The following is a 22,401-nucleotide window of genomic DNA, read 5'->3' as shown; positions in this document are numbered from 1 at the left end:
CTTTTCCTCACAAGAGTCGCGGGGGGCGCTTGAGCCTATCCCAGCTGGCTTCGGGCAGTAGGCGGGGTACACCCTAAACTGGTTGCCAGCCAATCGCAGGGCACACAGAGACAAACAACCATTCAGACTCACAATTACACCTATGGACAACTTGGAGAGTTCAATTAACCTGACATGCATGTCTTTGGAATGTGAGAGGAAACCGGAGTACCCGGAGAAAACCCACGCAAGCACGGGGAGAACATGCAAACTCCACCCAGGAAGGCCGAAGCCCGAGCTCGATCTCACGTCCTCTGCATTGGAAGGCGGACGTGCTAACCAGTCAGCCACCATGTTGTGAAATACGTTGGGTAAAAATTCATACAGTTAAGAACATTTTAAAAAAAAATCGCCTGCAAAGGAGTCTGATTGATTGTCAATACGTAAGTTAAAATCACCTAAAATTATTATTTGATTATATTTAATATGAATGATGGAAAGGAGCTGTGAGAAATCAGAGATAAATGATGAATTATATTTAGGGGGCCTGTAAACACACACAAAATATTGAACTGCTAAGAACCGAAGAGTGTCAAAGGTTGAATAAAAAACAAAAACAGTTTCATTAAAATTCAGTGTTGAGGATGAAATAGCTGCCCCCCTTTCTGTCTGGTCTATTTGTGAATGAAAAGTTGTAGTAGGGATGCTTCTAAAAGAACAGATGGCCAGATCAGGAGGCAGCCATTTTGCCACTTGCTGCCGAGTAAAAATGACATCACAGTTGCTCAGGTCTCAGGTAACAACCAATCACAGTTCAGAAAACAGGCGAACTGTGATTGGTCTTTGCCTGAGCCTTGGGCAACTGTTAAATGGCAGCCCACTGAGATGGATAAAAACGGATGGATTTTGCTGCATAATTCATATTAATATTAATCAGAATGTCATGTTTAGACTAGTGAGGTAACATAAAATATTATTGTCAACAAATGATTAAGGTTGACTTCTCCTTTCAGGAAAATGTTATACTGGGCTATTTTAGTGTTTGTGTAAAATGATCTGTCATTGTTTTAATCGAAATTATATCGGTACTTTTTGGTATAGGTATCATTGCCGACTCAAGAGTTCGGTACTCGTACTGGTATCGGTCTGAAAAAAGTGGTATCAAACTGTTAAATCCCACAACAATGTTTTTTAGGCTTAAAGCAAAGTTATGTGAATGTTGCCACATGGCTTTGAACCATTCGTGCCATTTCTTAGTACATTTGCTCATGTACTTTAGCTGAAATTAATAATTGCCCTCACATGATTTTTAACCACACTTTATTATTCACAGCTGATAAATAAATCAATGTATGTAATGTTTCCAGTTCCTAAAATAGCAAAGCATAATAACATTTCTATCACCATGTTACATAGTTTCTAACAGGCTCTTCCCCTGAAAAGCTGTCTTTATAAGTATCGTCTTCAACTCTAATCTTGTTATATTTAAAATCCGATTGTGAAGTAGGATCATAAAATACTGACCTTAACTATTTTTTATGAGTGGCAAGATTTAATGATGCAAATAGCATTTTGTGGCATATTCAAAATCATGATGTTGTTTGGTGACAGCTGTTTCTTGTCTTTATGTAGGTCCAGGACATGTGTTTCAGCCAGGACAGTCGTTGGGTGGCAATCAGCACCCTTCGCGGTACTACCCATGTATTTCCGATTAACCCCTACGGCGGTGCACCCTGTTCCCGCACGCATATGTCTCCACGGGTTGTCAACCGGATGTCACGCTTCCAGAAGAGTGCTGGCCTGGGGGAAATTGAGCAGGAGCTGAACAGAGTGACTTCATGCGGAGTTTTAGGCGGAGGGAGCATTGGAGGAAGTGTCTCTGTCCTGGGCGGAGGAGGAGCCATTGGGGGTCGCTGTAGCCCCATACCTGGTCTTTCCAGTAGCCCATCTGGGTCTCCACATCATGGTGAGAAGCTCAGATGGATGGGGGATTGTGGGGGGTTGTGGATGTGTGTGTCAGTTTCCACGGTTTGGTCTATTTTTGTTGTCCTTTTTAGGGTTGGAATGCCACAACCTTCTCGTCATTTTTTTTTTCAAACTCTGTGACCCGTCGTGTTCATACGTAAATAGATACACACAAACAAAGGACATTTTTGTCTGATAGACTGCTTGACATCAGATATACTTTTTAATGGGAATAATCAGTTTTCTTTGGCGATAGTTTCCACAAATGTGCCTTAGATTGAACGTCAAACAATGACATCTGCGATTATTTCACATTCTATAATTCAGTTTATAATCAATGTTTGATACCAATATGTCATGACGATTAAAAATATAATTTGACCACAGCTTTTAATCCAATCTTCAGAATTTCCCTTTATCTTATGAAATCTCAAAAGCATAAAATAACAATGTATTTATTCATTGTAGATTTTTTTTTGTCTGTGTGGCTGTGAAGACACTTAACTCAATTCTTAAGTAGATATTAATAAAGAAGATAATACAGAGACATAAAGATACATTTCTTTTGGCTGGGCTGAGATGAGAGCAGGGCTTTAAGGGATAATGATCATAAATCACACTTACCTTTCAAAGGACCACCTGTCAACAATTTGTCCTCGGGATATCTTTCACAGCACTAACTGGTGTGAACCTGTGTGTGCTTGTGAATGTTTGTGTAAAGAACCAAGGACAATTCTTCATGGTGAAATGTTTATTTATTTTTACAATTTGTTAAGTTTGCAGAATATTGAACAAATGTTATTGTGTCTTAATAAAGTCAATACAATTTATTACACAAGTAAGTTGCTTCCCATTTCTGTAGGGATAGATCGGGCTGGCTGATTATCGGCGCTGATATTGGGCATTTTGATGAATATCGGTATCGTCCTTTTTTCAAAATCTGATGACCGATAAAAGGTGAATTTAAAACCATTTTAATCACAGGGTTAGGGTTTTGTTTTTGTTCGACATTAAAACAAAGAAATTTGAATGTTAAAGATTTCAGGCATTTTTAAATTTTGGGAGAAAAAAACAGAGCTATGATATTTACTTCTTTAAGTTTCCATTTAACTTTTTAAGATGTACTGATAACCTTGGGAGCTCCCTAAACATTTTTTTTTTTAGAAATTTAAAATGAAGTATATTGTCTATGATAAAAAAAAACTTTTACATTTTAAAAAGCCTGAAAAATTGCTCAATAAGCATTAATTAATTAATTAATTAATTAGCTTTAAGACATAACAAAGTCAAGATTGGCATTTGTATTTTTTAAAATATTGACAGCAATATATTTTTCCCCCTTTGTACAGAAAATAAATATTCTTCAAATATTGGTTATCAGCCTCCTTGACTACTAATAATCAGCATCGGAATCAGCCCTGAAAAAAATATATCGTTCTATCTCTACATTTCTATTTCTATGCATGTTGCCTTTTTTTCTGAATTAGCCTCTTTTTCACAAATAATATTGTAAAAGCTACCAGAACTTTTTGAAGTGTTTGACAAAATTGCATATTTATTGTTGACCGTTTTGGGTGAGGAATCTTTTCTGAGGCTGGCAGATCTCAGCCTGTGAGGCAAATGAGGGCCTAACCATCAGGCCGCAACAGCTGGACTGTGATTGTTGTGAGCCAAGACATCGTTGGTTTTTGGGAAGCAACTCTAAAAGTACACAGTCTCAAATCTACAAGCCCGGGCTGCCATATTGCCTAAAAATAGAAGTAGCAGTTGGTGTACAGTGTAGAGTTCTCCCCTGTTCCCATTGCCATTCCAGTTGAATTCCGATCTATGTGTCCTATGTTGGAGAACACAGTCTGCCTGGGAACAGCTTTTAGATATTACAACATATTTGCTTGTTTTCCGGGTCTGATCACAATATCTGTCCAAGCATTGTAGCTAGAAAGAAAGGGGATACGTGTGGTGGGATTGTTAGTCATTTGCTGATAAAATGACACATCCCCTCTGCTATTAGAGTTTGACAGCTTGCTTATTTAGCTATGAATTTTTGTTTGCTCTTGCCTTCGTCATCAGCCAGTTGTTTCCCTTTGTCTGTGATCCTCATGTGGCAAAAACACGGTCTCATACAGTAGTCAATTTTGCTGCCAAAGAAACATTACCTGATACTCCTGAAGTTTTCCAGGACAACATTTGCTTCTACACTTAATGGACACAAGTTCATTGCAGATATGTAAAACATTTAACAAAATGTGAGCCATCATGACTATGTGTAATCTATACTAATATGTTATAATATTATCTGAAGACAAAATGAACAAAACTAAGTTAGTCGATATTGATAAAGGGATTATCGTAATGTGCAAATTCACATTTCCTAATAGTTTATTCAATAAAGAAACTGAAACTAATTATTAGGGGTGGGAGATATGGCCATGAACAAAATCTCAATTATTTTTTTCCCCCAGTCATTCTGGACGATTACCGTTTTAGTTGATTTTAATCAAAATAATAAACCCAACAGGCATTTATTTCAAGAAACTTTGACTCATTAAAAAATAAATAGTATGCAAAATGTTCAGACAACAATACTGTATACTGATTTTAAATCTGTTTTAATGTCAACTTTACATTCATAGCGTGTGCAGAAAAAAAGAAGAAGAAAAAAGCAACTATTTATAGCTTGTGCATATCTTGCTTAAAGGCCACAATCAATAACTGTAGTTAGTAATTATTGTATACGTGTCTTGTAAAACACCCATCCAGCATCCTGCCACCTGTGCAAAATTACTCAAAATAACATTTGGTTATAACAGAACTACAACACCATTTAGTAATCCAGAATCAGAGAGTATTTATTTATATACGATTTGGCTGATTTTCATAATGTACATTTTTAAAATGACAAATTAATCAAAGTAATTTGACTTATTGCCCAGCCCTAAAACTAATACAATACAATGTTGCTGTTTTAGAGAAAAAAACTATGTCTTAACGTGTAACTTTGCAATAGCATAAAAGCAAAACATTTTGCTCACATGGACGAAGGAAGGGCATATTCAACACTAGGCCATTTAAACTGTGTCGGACTCAGAGAATCTCCCTCCCTATTCTCTGCTGGCCGATGTGCACACTGCTCTTTAAAAGATTCGGGCTTTGGCTTGTTAGATGTGTCATTGCTTCATTATGCAATGCTGCATTATGTTTAAATTGTGTTGTGCAAGGTTTTGATTTAGAGTCTCGTACAGCACTCGTACTCATCTGCAAACTCATAAAGGAAGAAAGCCCTTCCCATACATTATCTGTAGGCAAAATTAATGCCAGTTTATAACCAACTAAGATACAGTTAGACTCAAAATTATCTTATTTTGTCATACATCTCTAAATTTCGGAGGAAAATTGCATAACGTTTGATGCTTTGACTCCACCAGACTAATTACATTTCATAGTTGCTGAGCTGCATGCCCAGTACACTTCCAGATTTTTTTGACAGCTTGATTTTAAAGTAATATAATTAAACATAGTTTTTATTTTATTTTTTTATGTTGCCATATCTCATTCTGCATTTATTTACATTTGGTTTTACGAAAAATTTTAACATTTCATGGTTATTAATTTGTCAGTGGACATACAATAATCTTTGTGTAAATAAATTAGTATTCATGTAATTGTTTTTATTAATTAAAATGTGTGCTGTGATTAATAGTTTGCCAATCTAAAAAACAAAATAAATTCTTAAGTGGCTATAGGTTTCCTACCAGAGATGTCCTCTGCGTGGCAATGTTTAGTCACAATTCCCTCAGTTTGGATTGGGAGTTGATTTGGCTTACTCAGCTCATATAAGAACAAATAGAAACGCTAGTTCTTCTCAGTGTTTATCTTGGTATAGATATAACAACGAAGAGAAGAGCTGGGGAATTTCTCAGGCTTAGATATTTTTTTAATAATCACATCCTTCAATTGTCACCGTTTTAATAAACAAACAAATAAATATCCATTCATCAAATGAATGAATTAATACATTTAAATTGATTAAGTCAAAGGGGAATAGTCAGTTTTATTTATTTTACATGTTACTTTTGACTTGATAATTCATTCCTTTTTGGCATTTTATTCTCTATTTTGTCATTTCAATTATCTTAGAAGTCGTTCTACATTTTGTATGTTTGTGGCATTTTAACTATAAAAAAATATGTATTTCATGGTACATGATATCTGACATCCCATTCAGTTGCTGTTGTGTTATTCACCCATTTTTCACCATCCATTATTGGAACAGTTCTTTGAAAACAACTTTCCTCTGTTATGTATCGACCGAGGTAGATACGAGAAAAGTGGATGCCAGAAACACAGGCTCGGGTAAGGAAAATACAATTTGTATTTATTTACAAATAGGATCACTACAAAAACGCTTGCACGCAGGCAAGGACTATCAAGCAACGAAAAACACTCGCAAAAGGCGAGGAATAGCTATCTTAATGAAAAACGCTTGCAAAGTGCAAGGATAAAAACAAATAACAAAAAAACGCTTGCAGAAGGCAAGGACTATAAACACACAAAATGTAACCAGTACTAAACCAAACGAAAAGCGCTGTGGCTATACTCACACGTAGATACAAATCTCAGGACTACAGGCTAGAGGACAAATAGGTTTCAACAAGGGTGCAGAGAATACTAGGACACAACGGTGAGCAAGGAATAATCCGGCAGCTGTTTGCTGCTCCTGAAGTCCCTTTTAAAGTCCATTGATTACAGATGGGTTGCAGGTGTGGCACTGGGTGATCTCCCCCTAATCACTCTGGCACTGCAACAAAAACAAAACAAAACAACACAACAGGGTTGAAATCCGAACCATGACATCCTCACCCTTACCTCTCGACAATTTTTTGAAAAAAAAACAAAACACAATAGATGTTTCCGTGAGACATTTGTACATATTGATAGATTCAGTTGATTGGACATGAGTTGGCGTCCAAATTGGATTGGTTACATAAGGTCCCACAGTTTGAAGTCAAAGCATGAAGTCAAAGGAATTGTCTCAAGAGACATACAATAGCTGGGGAAAGGTTAAGCAAAAATATATGCTGCTTTGAAGTTCTCATAAGCACAGCGGCCTTCATGACCTATAAATGGACTAAGTTCAGAAAAAACAACACTCTGTCTGGAGCTGGCAGCCAGTCTAAACTGAGTGATTGAGTGAGAAGGGCCTGAGTCAGAGAGGCAACGACGGACCCAATGATCACTCAGTCAGTTTGGTCCAGAAGTACAACCGTCGTTGCAACCCATCATTCAGGTTTATATAGTAGAGTGACCGGACAGAAACCACTCCTTATTCTTAAAATTTTTTTTTTTTTAACATGTCCTTATGCACTTTTTTTTAGATGCTCTTGAACTCACACAGACAGCTAAGATGCGTACAGTACACTTTGTGGTAGCAGAGCTGATCCAGTGTTCAGCAGACAAAAGGCAAATAGCCTTGTGCACTTCCAGACAAGCCATGTAAATTGAATACAACTATTATACATTCATATTGTAATCACATTTAGGACAAATTAGAGAAAATGTAAGTGCTAAGGAATAATGCGGAGTGAGTGAGTTATTGCTGTGATTACCAACAGGAAGATGCTGTGTCATTCAGTCACAGCTCTTTAAGGTGAAAAGTAATTTGTCATCAAGGAAAAACTGTCATCAGTGAGGCTGCTCTCGCTCACGTTACAAAAGCATGAATCATGCTAAAACTCATACAGTACTGTTAGCTACAGTTTGTTTGCCTGCTCTTTTGGTAGTTATTTTATTGCAAAAAACAACACCATTACTTATGGCGGGCTCAAACTACACAACTTTTTTGTCTTTCACGACAGTCGTGCTGTCAGATTACCAGATAAAATCACTCTGTTTTGTGGACCAGATGTGTAGTCACACTACAAGTCTGACACCAACAAGACCCCACCTGATCATCGAGTACTGTATTGCCAAGAGCACTGCGTCAGCACTGGTTGTCGGGGAGGTTGAAAAACAAAATAGACAGGGCAGGAAGCGCTTGTGTGAATAAAGCATGGGGGACAAGTGGGGGGTGCCACACTGCATAAATATGAGCGCATGGCTCACGCTCCATTGCTGGTGGTGTACTAAATATGATTTAGTAGCCAATTAGTACTGCATTTTAATTTATTTAAATGTATCGGGGTAATATAGCCAATTTTGTGAATTTATTTGGGGATGTTATCAAACACTGAAATATTATATTGTATTTGAGTACATCATATTAATTTTCTGTTAAGTTTCTAAGTCTTACCCAGGTGAACCCATACAGGTCAGTCATGCTGAGAGGAAGATAAATCTCAGGAAGTGGGTAGTGACAGCACATCTGTCTGCTTTATCATTCCACTGTGAAGCAGATCATCTGCAACTAGAGAACACTGAAAATTAAAACAATCCTGCCTAGAAGTGGACGGCCTTCTAAAATATCAGCAAGAACCACAAAATAATGATAATTCAGGTAAAAAGCCAACTCGAACATCACATCAAGGGATTTGCAGACCTCTTTTGCTGCATCTGGGACACGTGCATTTTAACAATCAGAAGAAAAGTCAATCGACAAGGTTTTCATGGAAGGCTTGCTAGGTAGAAGCCTCTGCTCACAAAAAAAGATCAAAGCTGCCCAGCTCAACTTTGCCAGCGAGTACCTGGACAACACTGAAGCTTTTTGGAAGTCCCTTCTGTGAACAGATGAGTCTAAAATTGAACTGTTTGGTCACAACTAAAACAGTCATGTTGGTAAAAAGTCAACATTGCATACCAGCAAAAGAACCTTCACCCTAGAGTGAAGCAAGGGGGTGAGAATGTTAAATTCTGAGCTGGCTTTTCATCCTCAGGATCTGGACAACTCCACATAATCCAGGGAATCATGAATTCAGAGGAATATTGTGAAATCCTGGAGCATAACCTGAAGCCGTCCTTTGGGAAGTTACAGCCTGGTAGACGATGGGTCATGCAACATGACAATAATCCAAAGCAACCAAGCAATACAACAAAGGAATAGCTAAAGAACAACAAGATTCAGGTTCTGGATGTGCCCAGTCAGTCCTGACTTAAATTATTTCAAAATACTGTGGCGGGACCTGAAGCGGGCAGTTTATGCTAGACGCCCATCCAACCTCTCTCAACTGGCTGCATTTTGCAAGGAAGAGTGGCAAAAATTCCCCCAAAGTAGATGTGAAAGACATAAATCATTAAACAAAGTGTTTGGATGAAGTTCTCATTGCAAAAAGAGGTGCAATGTCCGATTAAGTGAGAGGTTCACATACTTTTGCACCCATGAAATCTGAGTTTTTCTTAAATCAACAACTTTTGTTCAAGAATGAATGACAATATTATCATTATTTTTGTTCAAGTCCATTATTTTCGATGTCAGCATTGTAGATTTGGGTATAACTAAACATTTAATAAGGTTATTTTAATATTTTATACAAAAAGTCTGACCATGCAGCACTGTATATATATATATATATTAAGGATGTCAAAATTATTGCGTTAATATCTTGTAACAAAAAACGATTGAACCGGAAATCCGGTTTTGATTTGAAGAATGCGAGTGCACTGACACACGGACTAATGAATCGGTCTAAAAATAGCTTAAACCGGCAACAGTTCAATTCCCAGTACATGCTACCATCCTAATCGGTATGCTAGACCTTAATTCTACGCCACTGCCTTTGTTATAAAAATGAATGTGATGTATCAGGAATGGCATCCTGTGCAAAAACATGGACTGATGTAACACTGTAGCTGACAAGCCATACCACTAACACTTAACTCATTCAACCCCAAACACTTAGATATACGTTTTTAACACTTTGTTCTTCACTCCCAAAAACATATTTATACCTTTTTTTGTTTTTTTTTATGCTAGAGGATACATAATTCTTTGATGCAGCTTCTGACCTGAATAAGTCACTTAAAGCAATGGTAGTTATTTCAAAAAAGGCCAGCAGGTGGCAGAAGAGAACAAGAAATCAACCAGGGCCATGTTGCAACTAGCTCTTTTTGCCAGTGTTTTAAACAGGTTTGTGAATAATGATGAAACTTAGCTATAATCTAATGCTAATGGAAACAGATACAAATATACTTTTTTCCTGATGAAAGAATAGACTCTAATCTTTCTTTTGGTAGGTTCCATGTTTTTATAGGAATACAACACAATATTCTGTGGACCTTGCAAAATCAGTCAAAATCCAGTAAAACAGCCGAAGGGGGTTGCTTCAGTGAAAAAGGCTGTGAATTAGTTAATATGTAAAAATCTAACTGACTGCAGTGTCCACTTTCCACCAAGAGAGGCCGCTAATAGACTGTGAAAAGGTAATGTGGTTGAGAAATCATAGGGACTGACTGTGCCCTGGACATTACTATGTGTATAGTGTACAATAGGAGTGTGACGATATATCGATATCGCGATAAATCGTGATACTTTGCCTCCCGACGCCTACGCAAGTATCGCAATGTTTTTAGTTAATATACAGCCCCTATAACGGCTCCATTGTTCATTACTTATTGAGCAATTACTTGGCAGGCCGTTAGGGGGAGCGCCTCATAAGAGTGGCAGGGAAATGTATGGAAGTCTTCAGGCAAAGAAGCCTCATGAGCTTACTTTTACTTGTGTAAGACATTTATTATCTGTCCAGCAACTGACTCAGTTTTGCATACGTAACATATTAAAACATATTTTATGGTTCTACTTTTTGAAGCACACAATTTCTGAGGAATATTAATATTGATTTAATTGGATTTAATATTTAAGTAATTTTATTTATTTACTTTTGCAATGTTACACAAAAAAATTGTCACAGTTTATAAAATGAAACAATTCACTATGTAACTGAATGACATGTTGCATGACAATAGTGTTTAATAAAGACACACATTTGTTCACAAAAAGTGATCTCTGTTTAGAAGACATTTGTATTTGTTAAAAAAAAAATACACTAAAGTACTCACTGTGAAGAAGACACCAGTTTTAATATTTTGTTTCAGTGATGGTACAAAAATAAACTATTTTCTCATTGAAAAAAACATAAATTTATGTCTTGAGTAGTTTTCTCGTAGATTATCGTAGATTTATTACCTGACCAATATGTCGATAATCGCAGTATCGTGAGATAATCATTATCGTGAGCCTTGTATCGCATATCGTATCGTATCGTGAGGTACCCAAAGGTTCCCACCCCTAGTGTAGAATGCTGCCGGCAATGCCTCAGGGCAAAATAATATTTGTCGACCATTTTTTGTTGTCGCTTTGGTTGACTTTTTCCCCCAGCCCCACATAGGTTGCCTGCAATAGGAGACCACCCATTATATTGTTTTGAATCTTCGGTCATTGTTTTGATTGATTGTATTTGACCCTCATCTATACATTCTTGTCTAGGAATGTCCACTACTAAAGCAAAAAAAAATAAAAAATCTTCGGTCATTGTATTGATTGATTGTATTTGACCCTCATCTATACATTCTTGTCTAGGAATGTCCACTACTAAAGCAAAAAAATAAAAAAATGGTGATGTTTTTTTTTTTTATGTCTTTTTCTCAGCCAAGTTAACCAGCCAAGAATTGTACAACAACTTCACCAATAACAGCATGGCAAATCCGCGGTTGTCTCCTTTGCCCAACCTCACCGTTGTGCTGCCTCTGGCTCAGATCAAACAACCCATGACCCTCGGCACTATCACTAAACGCACTAGGTATGTAACCCACACACATGCACGCACGCACGCACACACACACACATACACACACACACACACACACACACACAAGCACAGGAGAGCGAGGCAAGCTTACTTGGACCTTTGAATGGCAAATTTATTTAGAATAAGAACGAACATGGGACTATTAACAAGAATGCAGTGATTTGTACCTTGTGTAAAATAATTTTCTGTAATGTCCTAGAATTCAAATTCGTTATTTGGGGACCTTTAGCAGATATCAGATTAAAATGGAATAATTAGATTAACTAATTACAAATCATGTAATTAATTAGATTTTTTTTAAATCGTCTGACAGCACTACTTGTAATAGTATAATGTTGTAAAGGACCTGAATGATATGACTTATGTACACCAAACAAAAAGGAGGTAACTCGTGCATGGATCGAGTAGATAACATTTTACACCAATATTAATGGAAGTATTTTGGACCAGCAAACAGAATGGATGGGACAGCATATATATATATGCTACGGCGGCTGGCACGCTTGATTGTGTTCACCCACAATGTTTTCTGGAAGTATTGCTGAGCCCTTTGTAGGAATTGGTGATTCTCTAACCATCTTCGCTTCTGAGAGACACTGCCTCTCCAAGAAGCTCTTTTTATACTCCAAGTTGCCAATAGACCTCATTAGTGGTAACTGGTCTTCCAGCTGTTGAGTTTAATATATCTAATTTCATTAAGTAGAAGAAAAGTGCAGGGACAAGCTATTGTTCGTATTTTTACACTGTTTCAGCTATGACAATGGCCCAGGTAAAAGGAAATACATTCTGGACATAAAGCAACAGTCCAAAGGTAGGATTAAAATCTTCAAATTAAGTTTTTGTGAAAGTTAGCAACACAAGATTAACTAGCTGGACCGCACCGAAGTGAGAGCTATAATTGTACATTGTGGCGGCTGTGGCTCAGAGTGTAGAGACGGTTGTTCAGTAACCAGAAGGTAGGCTGTTCGATCCCGGCTCTCCCCAAATAATGTGTCGTCATGTCTTTGGGCAAGGCACTTCACACACATTACCTCCAGTGCTACTTACTCTGGTGTATGGAAGGTGTAAATGTTTGGTAGTAGTCGTAGGCGCACACTGGCAGCCACACTTCCGTCAGCCTGCCCCAGGACAGCTGTGGCTACATAAGTAGTTTACCGCCACCGGAGTGTGAATGTGTGAGCGCACGAATAATGCACCCACTGTGAAGCATCTTTAAGTGTCCAAAAAAGCGCTATATAAATCGAATGCATTATTATTATTATAACAATAAATCTTACCTTTCTACTAAAACTTTTTTCTTTCTGCTCACTTTGAGGTCCCTGCATGTCAAACAATGTTTAAGCTGTTCCACACTGTGTTTGTTGATTGAACCATGTTGAAATTTCATGCCTGGGACGTCATTCCCTTCCAAATGGATGAATACCCGCGTGTCACTACCCTAAATGTTTGCCCGAAAGTTTGGTCCTTAAAAATTTTAGCTGTCAATTTTTAGTGCATTTTAAAATGGACCAAACACTATGCTCTTTTACACAATTAGGAAATTTCACTGTGGTAAAGAAAACTAAAATAAACACTTGTGTTTATTTAACCTTTTTCCAAAACGTTAGTAATCCACTTTATTTAAAAGTAGTAAACTGATCTATAGAATTAAAACAAAGTATGCACCTGAAATAAAAATAATAATAAAATAAAACAATGTCATTAAAGTTTAGGAAGAACATGTTTTTTTGTTTTTAGCATAACAGTTTTTAGTTTTTGGTATAACATGGTATTTTGCAATAAACCGGGTTATGTTTTTGTTTCTTCCTGAGAGCTCAGTATTGTTCATTTGGTAATCTTACTGATTTGACATGTCATCATCATTGCTCTCTCTCTCTCTCTCTTTTTTATTTTTTTTCCTTTCTTTTTTTTGTATGTGCGGGTGTGTGTGTACATCTGTGCGTGTGTGTGCTCATTAATTCACCTAAAACCTATTAAAAATCCCATACCGTTTCACCTAAACTGAATACTTCAGAATCCAGCTAGAGTCGTGAAGTTGTCAGGAGACCCGAGGAAGGATCAAAGAAAAGAAAGGAAAGTTAATTCCAGCACCGACCAGACATCACCTACTACCCACCGGGTTACCAACCCCAGAAACATCTAAATTCCAACAAATTAGGGAGACCTCAAGAGACCAAAGAAAAGACTGAGGAAAGGAAGGAAGGATAGATGAAGCAGAGTGAGATCCATAGACATCAGCCTCCACCGATTCAACGACCAGAGGAAGAAGCAGATTGTGTTTGAATTTTGGTAGATGCTGGTGTGATGGATCTGGCATGCATGAAAACCTCCACCAAAGAGGGGAGCCGTCGACCCTGGCCAGGACAGAGCAAGCACAACCCCCCAGGGCCCCTGAGGCCGCGGCAGCGCCAAGGGCCAATCCCCGGGCCCTGCAGGGGCTACCGGCCGGAGAACAGAGACAGGAGCGCCCCCCCACCCCAACACGGCCCGCGCCCCAAGCCCAACGCAGCAGAACGCGGCAGGCCCACCAGGCACCCCACCGGACCACAGCCCCCGCACCCCCCACCCACACCCGCCACAACCCAGCCCCCGCCGCCCCCAGGCCCCCAGAACCCCCCCCCCCCCCAGCACCCCCACACCCAGCCACCCGTACCACCCCACCACCACCACCACCACCAAGTCGCCAAAATACACACTTGTATTTTGTTGTTGTTTAGTGTTTGTTTGTTTTTTGAATGAGACCTTTATTTATTCAAAACATTTTGCTTTGCTTCACGGAAGAAGCGCAGGACTCCCGCATGGAATTCCGGGCCCACATACACCTCCAAGGCGAGACTGCCTAATTGAATAAGCACCACGAGCGAACTCCTCACTCAACTCCAGGCTTGCTCACTCCGTTACCACACCAACCAATAACTAGGTCTGTGCCACAAACGATTATTTTTGCAAGCCACCGATTGTATAATTAGTGGACTAATCAGATCATATGTAAATCGCAGCATATCACACCTGCATGCATCTCCTCTTACAGATAATGTAATCATTATTATCTTACAGCCTGAATTGTTTAAGTATGTACAAACTAAAAATAAAGACAATTCCGATGATAGTAAATTCAACTTCGATTAAACTTTGTAGCTTGTAGCAGCATTCTTGTTTATATAGTAAATTATGTTGCAACTTCAATTGAAGGTGATACTAAGGCCTTAACAATTTTTGCCGTAAATGTTTAGTGCATTTTAACTCTTTGACTGACAGACATTTTCAGAAAAGGGATGCCGTCAGTGCCAGCCGATTTAAGCATTTTGACTGATCTTTCAAGGTCCACAGAAAATGTTCTGTTTGGACTATGGAAACACACATACTACCAAATGAAAGATTGAACTTTCATCTTTCATCAGAAAAAAAAGTTTGTTTCTACCTTATTCCGTTCTTTAGTAATCAACAATAGAAAATGGTTAGTTTCATCCGATTTCGCTTGTTTTGGACTAAAATACGGAGAAATCAAGCTTTTAGTGAAACGATATTATTTCATGCACTGTCCGACAAAATGTCCGCATGTGCAGCTCCGGCGTTAGCAGCGCTAGCCGGTGATGCTTTATGACGTGAGAATAAAGGCCGCGTCCAACTGTGGCGTCCAACTGTGGCGTCAACCTCGGGATTCACCATCATCATCATCATCAATGTGCATTGGTTGATGCTTTTCGACAACTATCCATCGCCCGATCGAATGTCCGATTGTGTAGAAGTACCCGGTCGGTTATTGTGCGCGTTTTCCGGCGTTAGCAGTGCTAGCCGCGCTTAGCCGGTGAGGCTTACTACGTGATCATAACGGTCGCGTCAAGGCTTCCAACTTTGGCGTCAAGCTCGGAGTCATCATCATCGTCGACATCAATGCGCTTTTTAGTATTGATCGATGCTTTCGGTCTTTGAAAAAAATGCTCAAGCGTGAGCTGCTTGCAACCGGTCGCCATTGTGGCTTCATCAGCCATTGTCTCCTCAACACTCTAGCTCCGCCTCACGTCTTCTACTGACGCCCACGGTGGGCGGCCCATCCAACCTTGTGCAAAGAGAGTCATCGCTGCCATCAAGGGGCCAAAACGAGTCATTATACTAACCAGATCTGCTTGATACTTTCAGCACAGCTGCCCAAGGCTTTCCTCCACCCGTTTCCAAAAAAACAAACAAAAAAACATAGTGAACGTCTTTTAACGTCCTCGGCGCCCTTCCGTAGGTTTTTACTAAACGTTTTATAACGTTTATGGCGGTCAAAGAGGTAAAATAGAATCAAAAACTATATTTTCACAAAATTAAGAAAATTCACTGTGGTAAAGAAAACTGAAACACTTTTCATGAAAATGGATGGGAAAATTCTGGGATGGGGAAAATGGATGGATGGATATTAATTATTACTGTTGAAGTTATAGTGTTAACTCATTGATTAATCACAAAAAAATATTGCATTAATCATGTATTAGTGCAGATTAGTCGCACCATTAATTTTGACTGCAGATGATCATTTAGCTTGACAGCGGTTGGTTATGTTTACGGTAGCACAGATTGTGTTTGAGCAATAAACATAACTACATGCTTTAAAGTAGGGATGTCCCGATCACACTTTTTTGGACCAGATTCCGTGTCCCGATACAATACCTACCTTTTTTTTGGGGCACATCTATTAGTTACTCAAAGGGCTATTAATTACCAGTATATTAATTTTTCACAAGAACTTTATTTTAAAGCATGCTACTTAACACAAATTGATGGGATTACCTAATGTTGTTTTACTTAAGAAAGAAAAAAACCCAGTATAAATGTGCGTGAAACAAGCCAACTTCACAACAAACAAAAGACTGCATTTAAAGCGCAAGCAAGCAAAATGTATTTAATCTTATAATATAATATCCTGACTTTGGGTCTGGGCTCGCACCAGGCTAGACCGCCGGCCCGGGCGGGATTTGGCGATCCTGCGAAGGAAGTCCAACCCTCCGGATTTGCGCTAGGCTAGGCTAGGCGAGGCGAGGCGCCGGGCTCCCTTTGGAGTGCGTCCAGAGTCGCCGGCGCGGGCACCGCAGCTGGATCCGCGGGAAGGCCCCAAAGGACAACCGCAGCTGGATCTGTGGGGATGACACAAAGTACGTCCAGAGTCACCAGCGCCAAGTGGCGGCGGGGCTGCCTGGCTGCCCGTCAGTGAAGCACAACGGGGAAGCATGCAACACATCTACTGTATATCCTTTCCGCAACACGAAATGCTCACTTTGCACACAGTGCAAGTTGCACCATCTCCGCTTTCCACATTAAAGAATGATAATAACTTATTATCATCTACTTCCAAATACCTCTACACTATTTCCTTGTTTAGGCCCGCCGCTCGATCACATTATACGAAGCAAAGTGACACCATGCCGCGCGCTAAGGTATGTGGAAAAATGAAGTTTCACTCTGTGCCACCGCGCAACTCCAGATCTAATAAAATTAAAAACAAATAACCTCATATAATTTATCCCAAGACCTGACCAGGAGACATTTGATTCAAATAGAGTCAGCAACCACGTGAACGGGCCCAAGTTCCGATCACGTGATCGGATCGGGACATCCCTACTTTAAAGCAAAGCATTTAATAAATGTTTGCGTATGACATTCAAAATATTTGTTCAAGTCAAGCTACTGTGGTCATTTCTTTTCATTTTAAATTATGCGAATAATTAACTTAGAAAAAGAGGAGAATGAGAGTGTGCATTGGATCAAATTTTTTTTGAAAATGTCCTCATAAAATTAAATATCAAAATAATTAACATAACACAGGTGCTTTTGTCCTTCACTCCCAAAAACGTATTTATGTTTTTTTATGCTGTAGCATACAGAGAATAGGTCGCTTAAAGTAATGATAGTTATTACAAAAAACGGCCAGCAGGTGGCAGCAGAGTATAAGAGACAACCAGGGCCATGTTGCAACAAGCTCTTATTCACAGTGTTTTCAACAGGTTTGTAAATAATGATGAAACTTAGCTATATATTAATGCTAATTTCTGCAAAATGTTAACAGATACAAATGTAACTTTTTTTCCTGAAGAAAGAATAGTCTCTAATCTTTCTTTTGGTACGTTCCATGTTTTTATAGCGATATAACAGAATATTCTGTGGACCTTGCAAAATCATTCAAAATCCAATAAAACAGCCGGGAGCGAAGGGGGTTGCTTCAGTGAAAATGGGAGTGAATGAGTTAAGTGATTAATCCTGATCAATCACAATTCTAAGATGTGGCTAATGTGATTAAAATATGTAATTGTTTGACAGCATGGTTATGGGCAGTTGTTGGCTGGCTGGCTGTGTTTTTTCTTTTGTATACCTGGGTGTCTCCATCAATGCTGTTTTGGAACAGCAGTACATAACCCATGGCAGTTAACTCTGATAACAATTATCAATTATCCAAAGCTATAGGAAGTAAAATATATTTTTAACCAACATTCTCTACACTTGCTTAGATCTTTCCTAGTTCCATACATGAGTTATTGTGTGGAAGTTTGGGGACATACATATAAATCAATAACAAACACGGTCTTGATTTTAGAGAAGAGAGCAATAATTAACCTTGCTGATTATCGTGCACCTACTAATAATCTATTTATAAAATCACATATACTTGATTTATCGATCTGGTGGACTTTAAAAACACCCAATTTATGTTTAAAATAAATAATATTATGCTCTCTTGCTGTGTTCAGAAGCTCTTCTAACACAGAGTTAGCAATTATGAGCTGAGAGGAACATCGATGTTTAGGAAATTAAAAACCAGAACAAATGTGAAACAGAGATGTATGTCAGTGAAAGGAGGACTTGTGGAATAGTAATGATTGTGAATTGAAACTGTGTAACTCAATTAATAATTTCAAATACATGTATAAATGCAAGATTATTAATAGTTACAAAATGGAAATGTAGTCTATAGTTATTGCAAAAATATGGACAAAATATATTTTTTCTATATATGTATGTCAGTAATAATAATAAAATTGTTGTAAATATATGCATGCTTATATGTAGTTCATTGTTGGACTTGCTGATAGATATTGTATTGTGTATGGTATTGATGCAGTATGTGAATGTATGAACTTGTGATATGTCTGTTACTTTGATGTAGTATCATGTGAAAAGGGTAGACAGTATAAGCTTTGGCTTCAGTTTACACCTTTTGGTCTTTGTTCTTATATGTATATTTCTTTTTTACTTATTGATTGTTACGACCAAATAAACTAAACTAAACTTAAACATTACATTACGTACAGCACGGGCAATCATGGAAGTAACAGCTAGTCGAGCACGGCGCGGTATGTCTACTGACTGAACATAACCGCCAATCTGGCAGTGTGTTGATAATTATATGTGACAGAGAGAAATCCAGAGGATCCAGCAGCTGTAGTTACACCTGTATGAATATATTTTGGCCGGACAGCAGAACACACCAGCTGTCAACCTACATTTTGCACCAAATGTACTCTTTATACCCTGTGCTATGCTCCCACCCGCCACAATCTCAGCTTTTTGGCTCTTTTTATGGCCGATAACCAAGATCAATAACAAGTAGTTGGATAAGTGTAGGCAGGCCTCCACTCCTTAAAATCCCCAAAAAGCTTTATGTTTCATGTTTGCAAAATGTGGCAGTAGTAGACCTAGCTGAATAAAGCTCTATTTATTAAAACTCAAGAGGTCACAGAAGTATAGATTCTCAATATTTTCACTGTTACACCATAGAACAGGACTTATTATTTGCTTTGATTAGTTGCAGTGGCTATTAGATCTCAGAAAATCAATTTCAGTGACACAATTTCCATGAGGACAGCTTTAACATGCCAAAATGTCTGCCTGTGCCAAATTGGGGATTTTTACAAGCAGACAAACAATTGTACACTGATCCCATCTGCACACAGGAACAATGTTAACACAAATGAAAATCCAAATTGAAAGATTGTCACACACAAAAGGGAAACACACTGCCGACCAAATCCAGCTGCTGACATTTTGACGCCACTGCAGAAATGAGTGCAGCCATGTTAATGAGAAAGACAACAAGAGAGGATGAATGAGACCTTTTGACCTGATGCAGATGTGCTACGAGATTACTCTAATACATATATAACAGCCAAACAAGTACTAGAGCAATTGCATTACAGAGCTCCAGAGACGTGGGCTGCAAAGGGGCTTTAAGGCTGGTGCAGACAGAAAGACAACTTTTTTCTTCTTTTTTTTTGCAAATCACCCCACTTCTTTTTTAATGGCCTAGGCTGAGCTGCTATTAAATGAAACGTTTTAAAAGAAGATAAATGTGGGATGGATGGATGTGTGAACTATTATTCTTTGGAAGTGGGGTCATCACCCTCACAAGTCAATAACACACTTTTTTTTTTACGGGCATTCTCCCTCTCCCGTTCACCAACCCCTTCTTGCTCTTTCTCATTAATGACCCATACTCAGTGGTCAGCAAACTGTACTCTCAAAAGAGCAATTTTAGGCCAAATAAAGAACAAAAAAATTGTCTGGGGCCGCAAAACATTGTAATAAACGAAACAGTGTGTTAAATTTTGTCTAATGTACTGAGGGCATAAGAGGTAATTAGAGTTGCACCATTTGAGATTCATTTTCTCCTACCTTTTGTCTTCTGTAATTTTTTGTAATTTGTAAATCATACTTAATTTTTCATACATTTTTAGACTTTTCTGCCTTTCTGTCAAACTTCTGACATTTTTGAAAATTGTATTGACATATATTATGGTAACTTTCTTCCTCTCCTTTTTTTGGGACCTTTTATGGCTATTTTTGACATTTGTGTCTGCCTTTTTTGCTAGCAATTGTTTGACTTGGAAGTGGCTGTGGCTTGACCTTGGCTGGAAGTGGCTGTGACTTGACTTTTGGCTGGAAGTGGCTGTGACCTGACGTTGGCTTAGCCACGAGACAAAACACACAACATACGATAGCGACAATGCACCCACGCAGACTAAACAAAGACAACAGACTAAATACACCCACACTTATTTACTCAACAAGACACACCTGGATGAGACAAGTGATCAGGGCTTGACCCTTGACCCCTAAATTTATTTCAAATTATTATTTTTTGAAAAGTGAGTATTTGCGTTCGATTACGAGGGTCGATCAAAACGTTCTAAGCCTCAGACAGAAAAAAAACTGTAGTTAAACATTTATATTGTGGAAACACACGGACACTTCTTAGGAAATTATAAAAGCTAATACAGAGTTCTGTCTTCAGAATTAGCACAGTTGAGGGAAGCAAGCACAAGACAAAATACAGAGAAAAGCTCAGGGCAGCTGTGCTTTTGCTTCAGGACAATGTACCTGTTCACACTGAGCAAGTTGCAGTTGCTGAAGCAGCCAGTTGTAGCTTGGAATTACTACCCCACCCACTTTACACTCCAGACTTGGTGAGGTCATATGGTGTGTGGAGGGTTTTTTAGAGGATCAGGACACCACCTTCTTCTGTGATTGGATAGCATTGCTTCAGCATCATTGGACCTAGTGCATTTATGTCAAGAAGAAAAATACTGAAAAACTGTCTTCCTGCGAGTCCTTCAGGGTGAGGCTTAAATTGTTTTTGTACACTCCTCGTAGATTCTAAATTTAGTGGAGAGTGTTAATTTGAGTGAAGTACACAAAATATATATACATTTAAGGTAAGAGGCATTTATGGTTGAAATAAAAACAAATAAAAAATTAACACACCTGTTTCCATCCTCCAGGTCTTCGAGAGCCGGAGTCCTGGAAGTTTTAGAGGTTTCCATACCAGATTCAATAATCAGGATCGTTATCAGGCTCCAGAGCTTGCTGATGAGCTGATCATTTGATCCAGGTGTGTTTGAAGAGCGAAACCTCTAAGATGTGCAGTACTCCGGCCCTCAAGGACTAGTCTTTGCCACCTGTGCCATAAATGGTATGCTATTTGTATTATTTTCATTCCCTCACCCAATGAGAATTGACAAAATAATTGATAAGGTGTTGGATCAATAAGGAGTGTTGACAATTGTATCCGAATTACAATTTTTTTTATCAATTCCCATCTCTAAGTGAGAATATTTTTTTAATTATCACTTTATCTTACATTTCGCAAAAGTTTCTTCAAGAGTACAAGAAACAGATGAGCAAAAAGATTGACATATTTTAAATCACAAAGCCTCTGAGATTCCATCAAGATTTTCTACATTTTGTATGTCCATGTCTATCCATTTTCTCAGCCGGGGGCCTGGAAGCTTCTAGAATTTCTACTGGCTCAACACAAGGTCAATAGTATGAGTTGTCCACCCCCCTGCTACCATTTAAGTGGGCATTTACTAAATTTCTCCATTACACTGACCATTGTGTTCATTCGTAAACTTGCACTCCAGGGGTAAAGCCATTGGAAGGCAACATGTTGTTCACTACCATCAGATGGAACATTTTTCCCCAATGATATGCACTAAAACTAATCAAAATGCTATCATTGGGAGGGCTTGGGAAAATGCAATAAAAATTGTAATATGAAGAAGTCTTGCGGCGTTCTTTGTTTGGTTAGGCTTCTGGGGACATGGTTCAGTCTCAAAGGACAATTATTGCTAATGGGTAAAGTCCAATTTACTTTAGATTGTTTACAGGGCACCATGACAATATCTGGATACGCACAATAAACACAGGAACACACTCCGAAGCCAAATTTATTGCAAATACTGGAGAA

General features: G+C 38.5%; 1 protein-coding gene across 8 annotated transcripts in view; it reads left to right on the top strand.

Moving 5' to 3' along the window:
- bcas3 (BCAS3 microtubule associated cell migration factor) overlaps positions 1-22,401 on the top strand; it is a 419,103-nt gene that overhangs the window by 88,092 nt on the left and 308,610 nt on the right. For all 8 annotated transcript variants that reach the window (XM_086081198.1, XM_086081204.1, XM_086081203.1 and 5 more), the window contains 2 exons: positions 1,612-1,945; positions 11,522-11,672. In XM_086081198.1, the coding sequence (XP_085937324.1) occupies positions 1,612-1,945; positions 11,522-11,672 (485 nt within the window). The remainder of the gene's footprint in view (positions 1-1,611; positions 1,946-11,521; positions 11,673-22,401) is intronic.

This window comes from Leptonotus elevatus, chromosome 7 (assembly GCF_054856555.1).
Source record: "Leptonotus elevatus isolate MCC_2025b chromosome 7, RoL_Lele_1.0, whole genome shotgun sequence".
Taxonomy (NCBI): Eukaryota; Metazoa; Chordata; class Actinopteri; order Syngnathiformes; family Syngnathidae; genus Leptonotus; species Leptonotus elevatus.
Note: the sequence above shows the minus strand (reverse complement) of the source record. Positions and strands in the feature narration are given on the sequence as shown.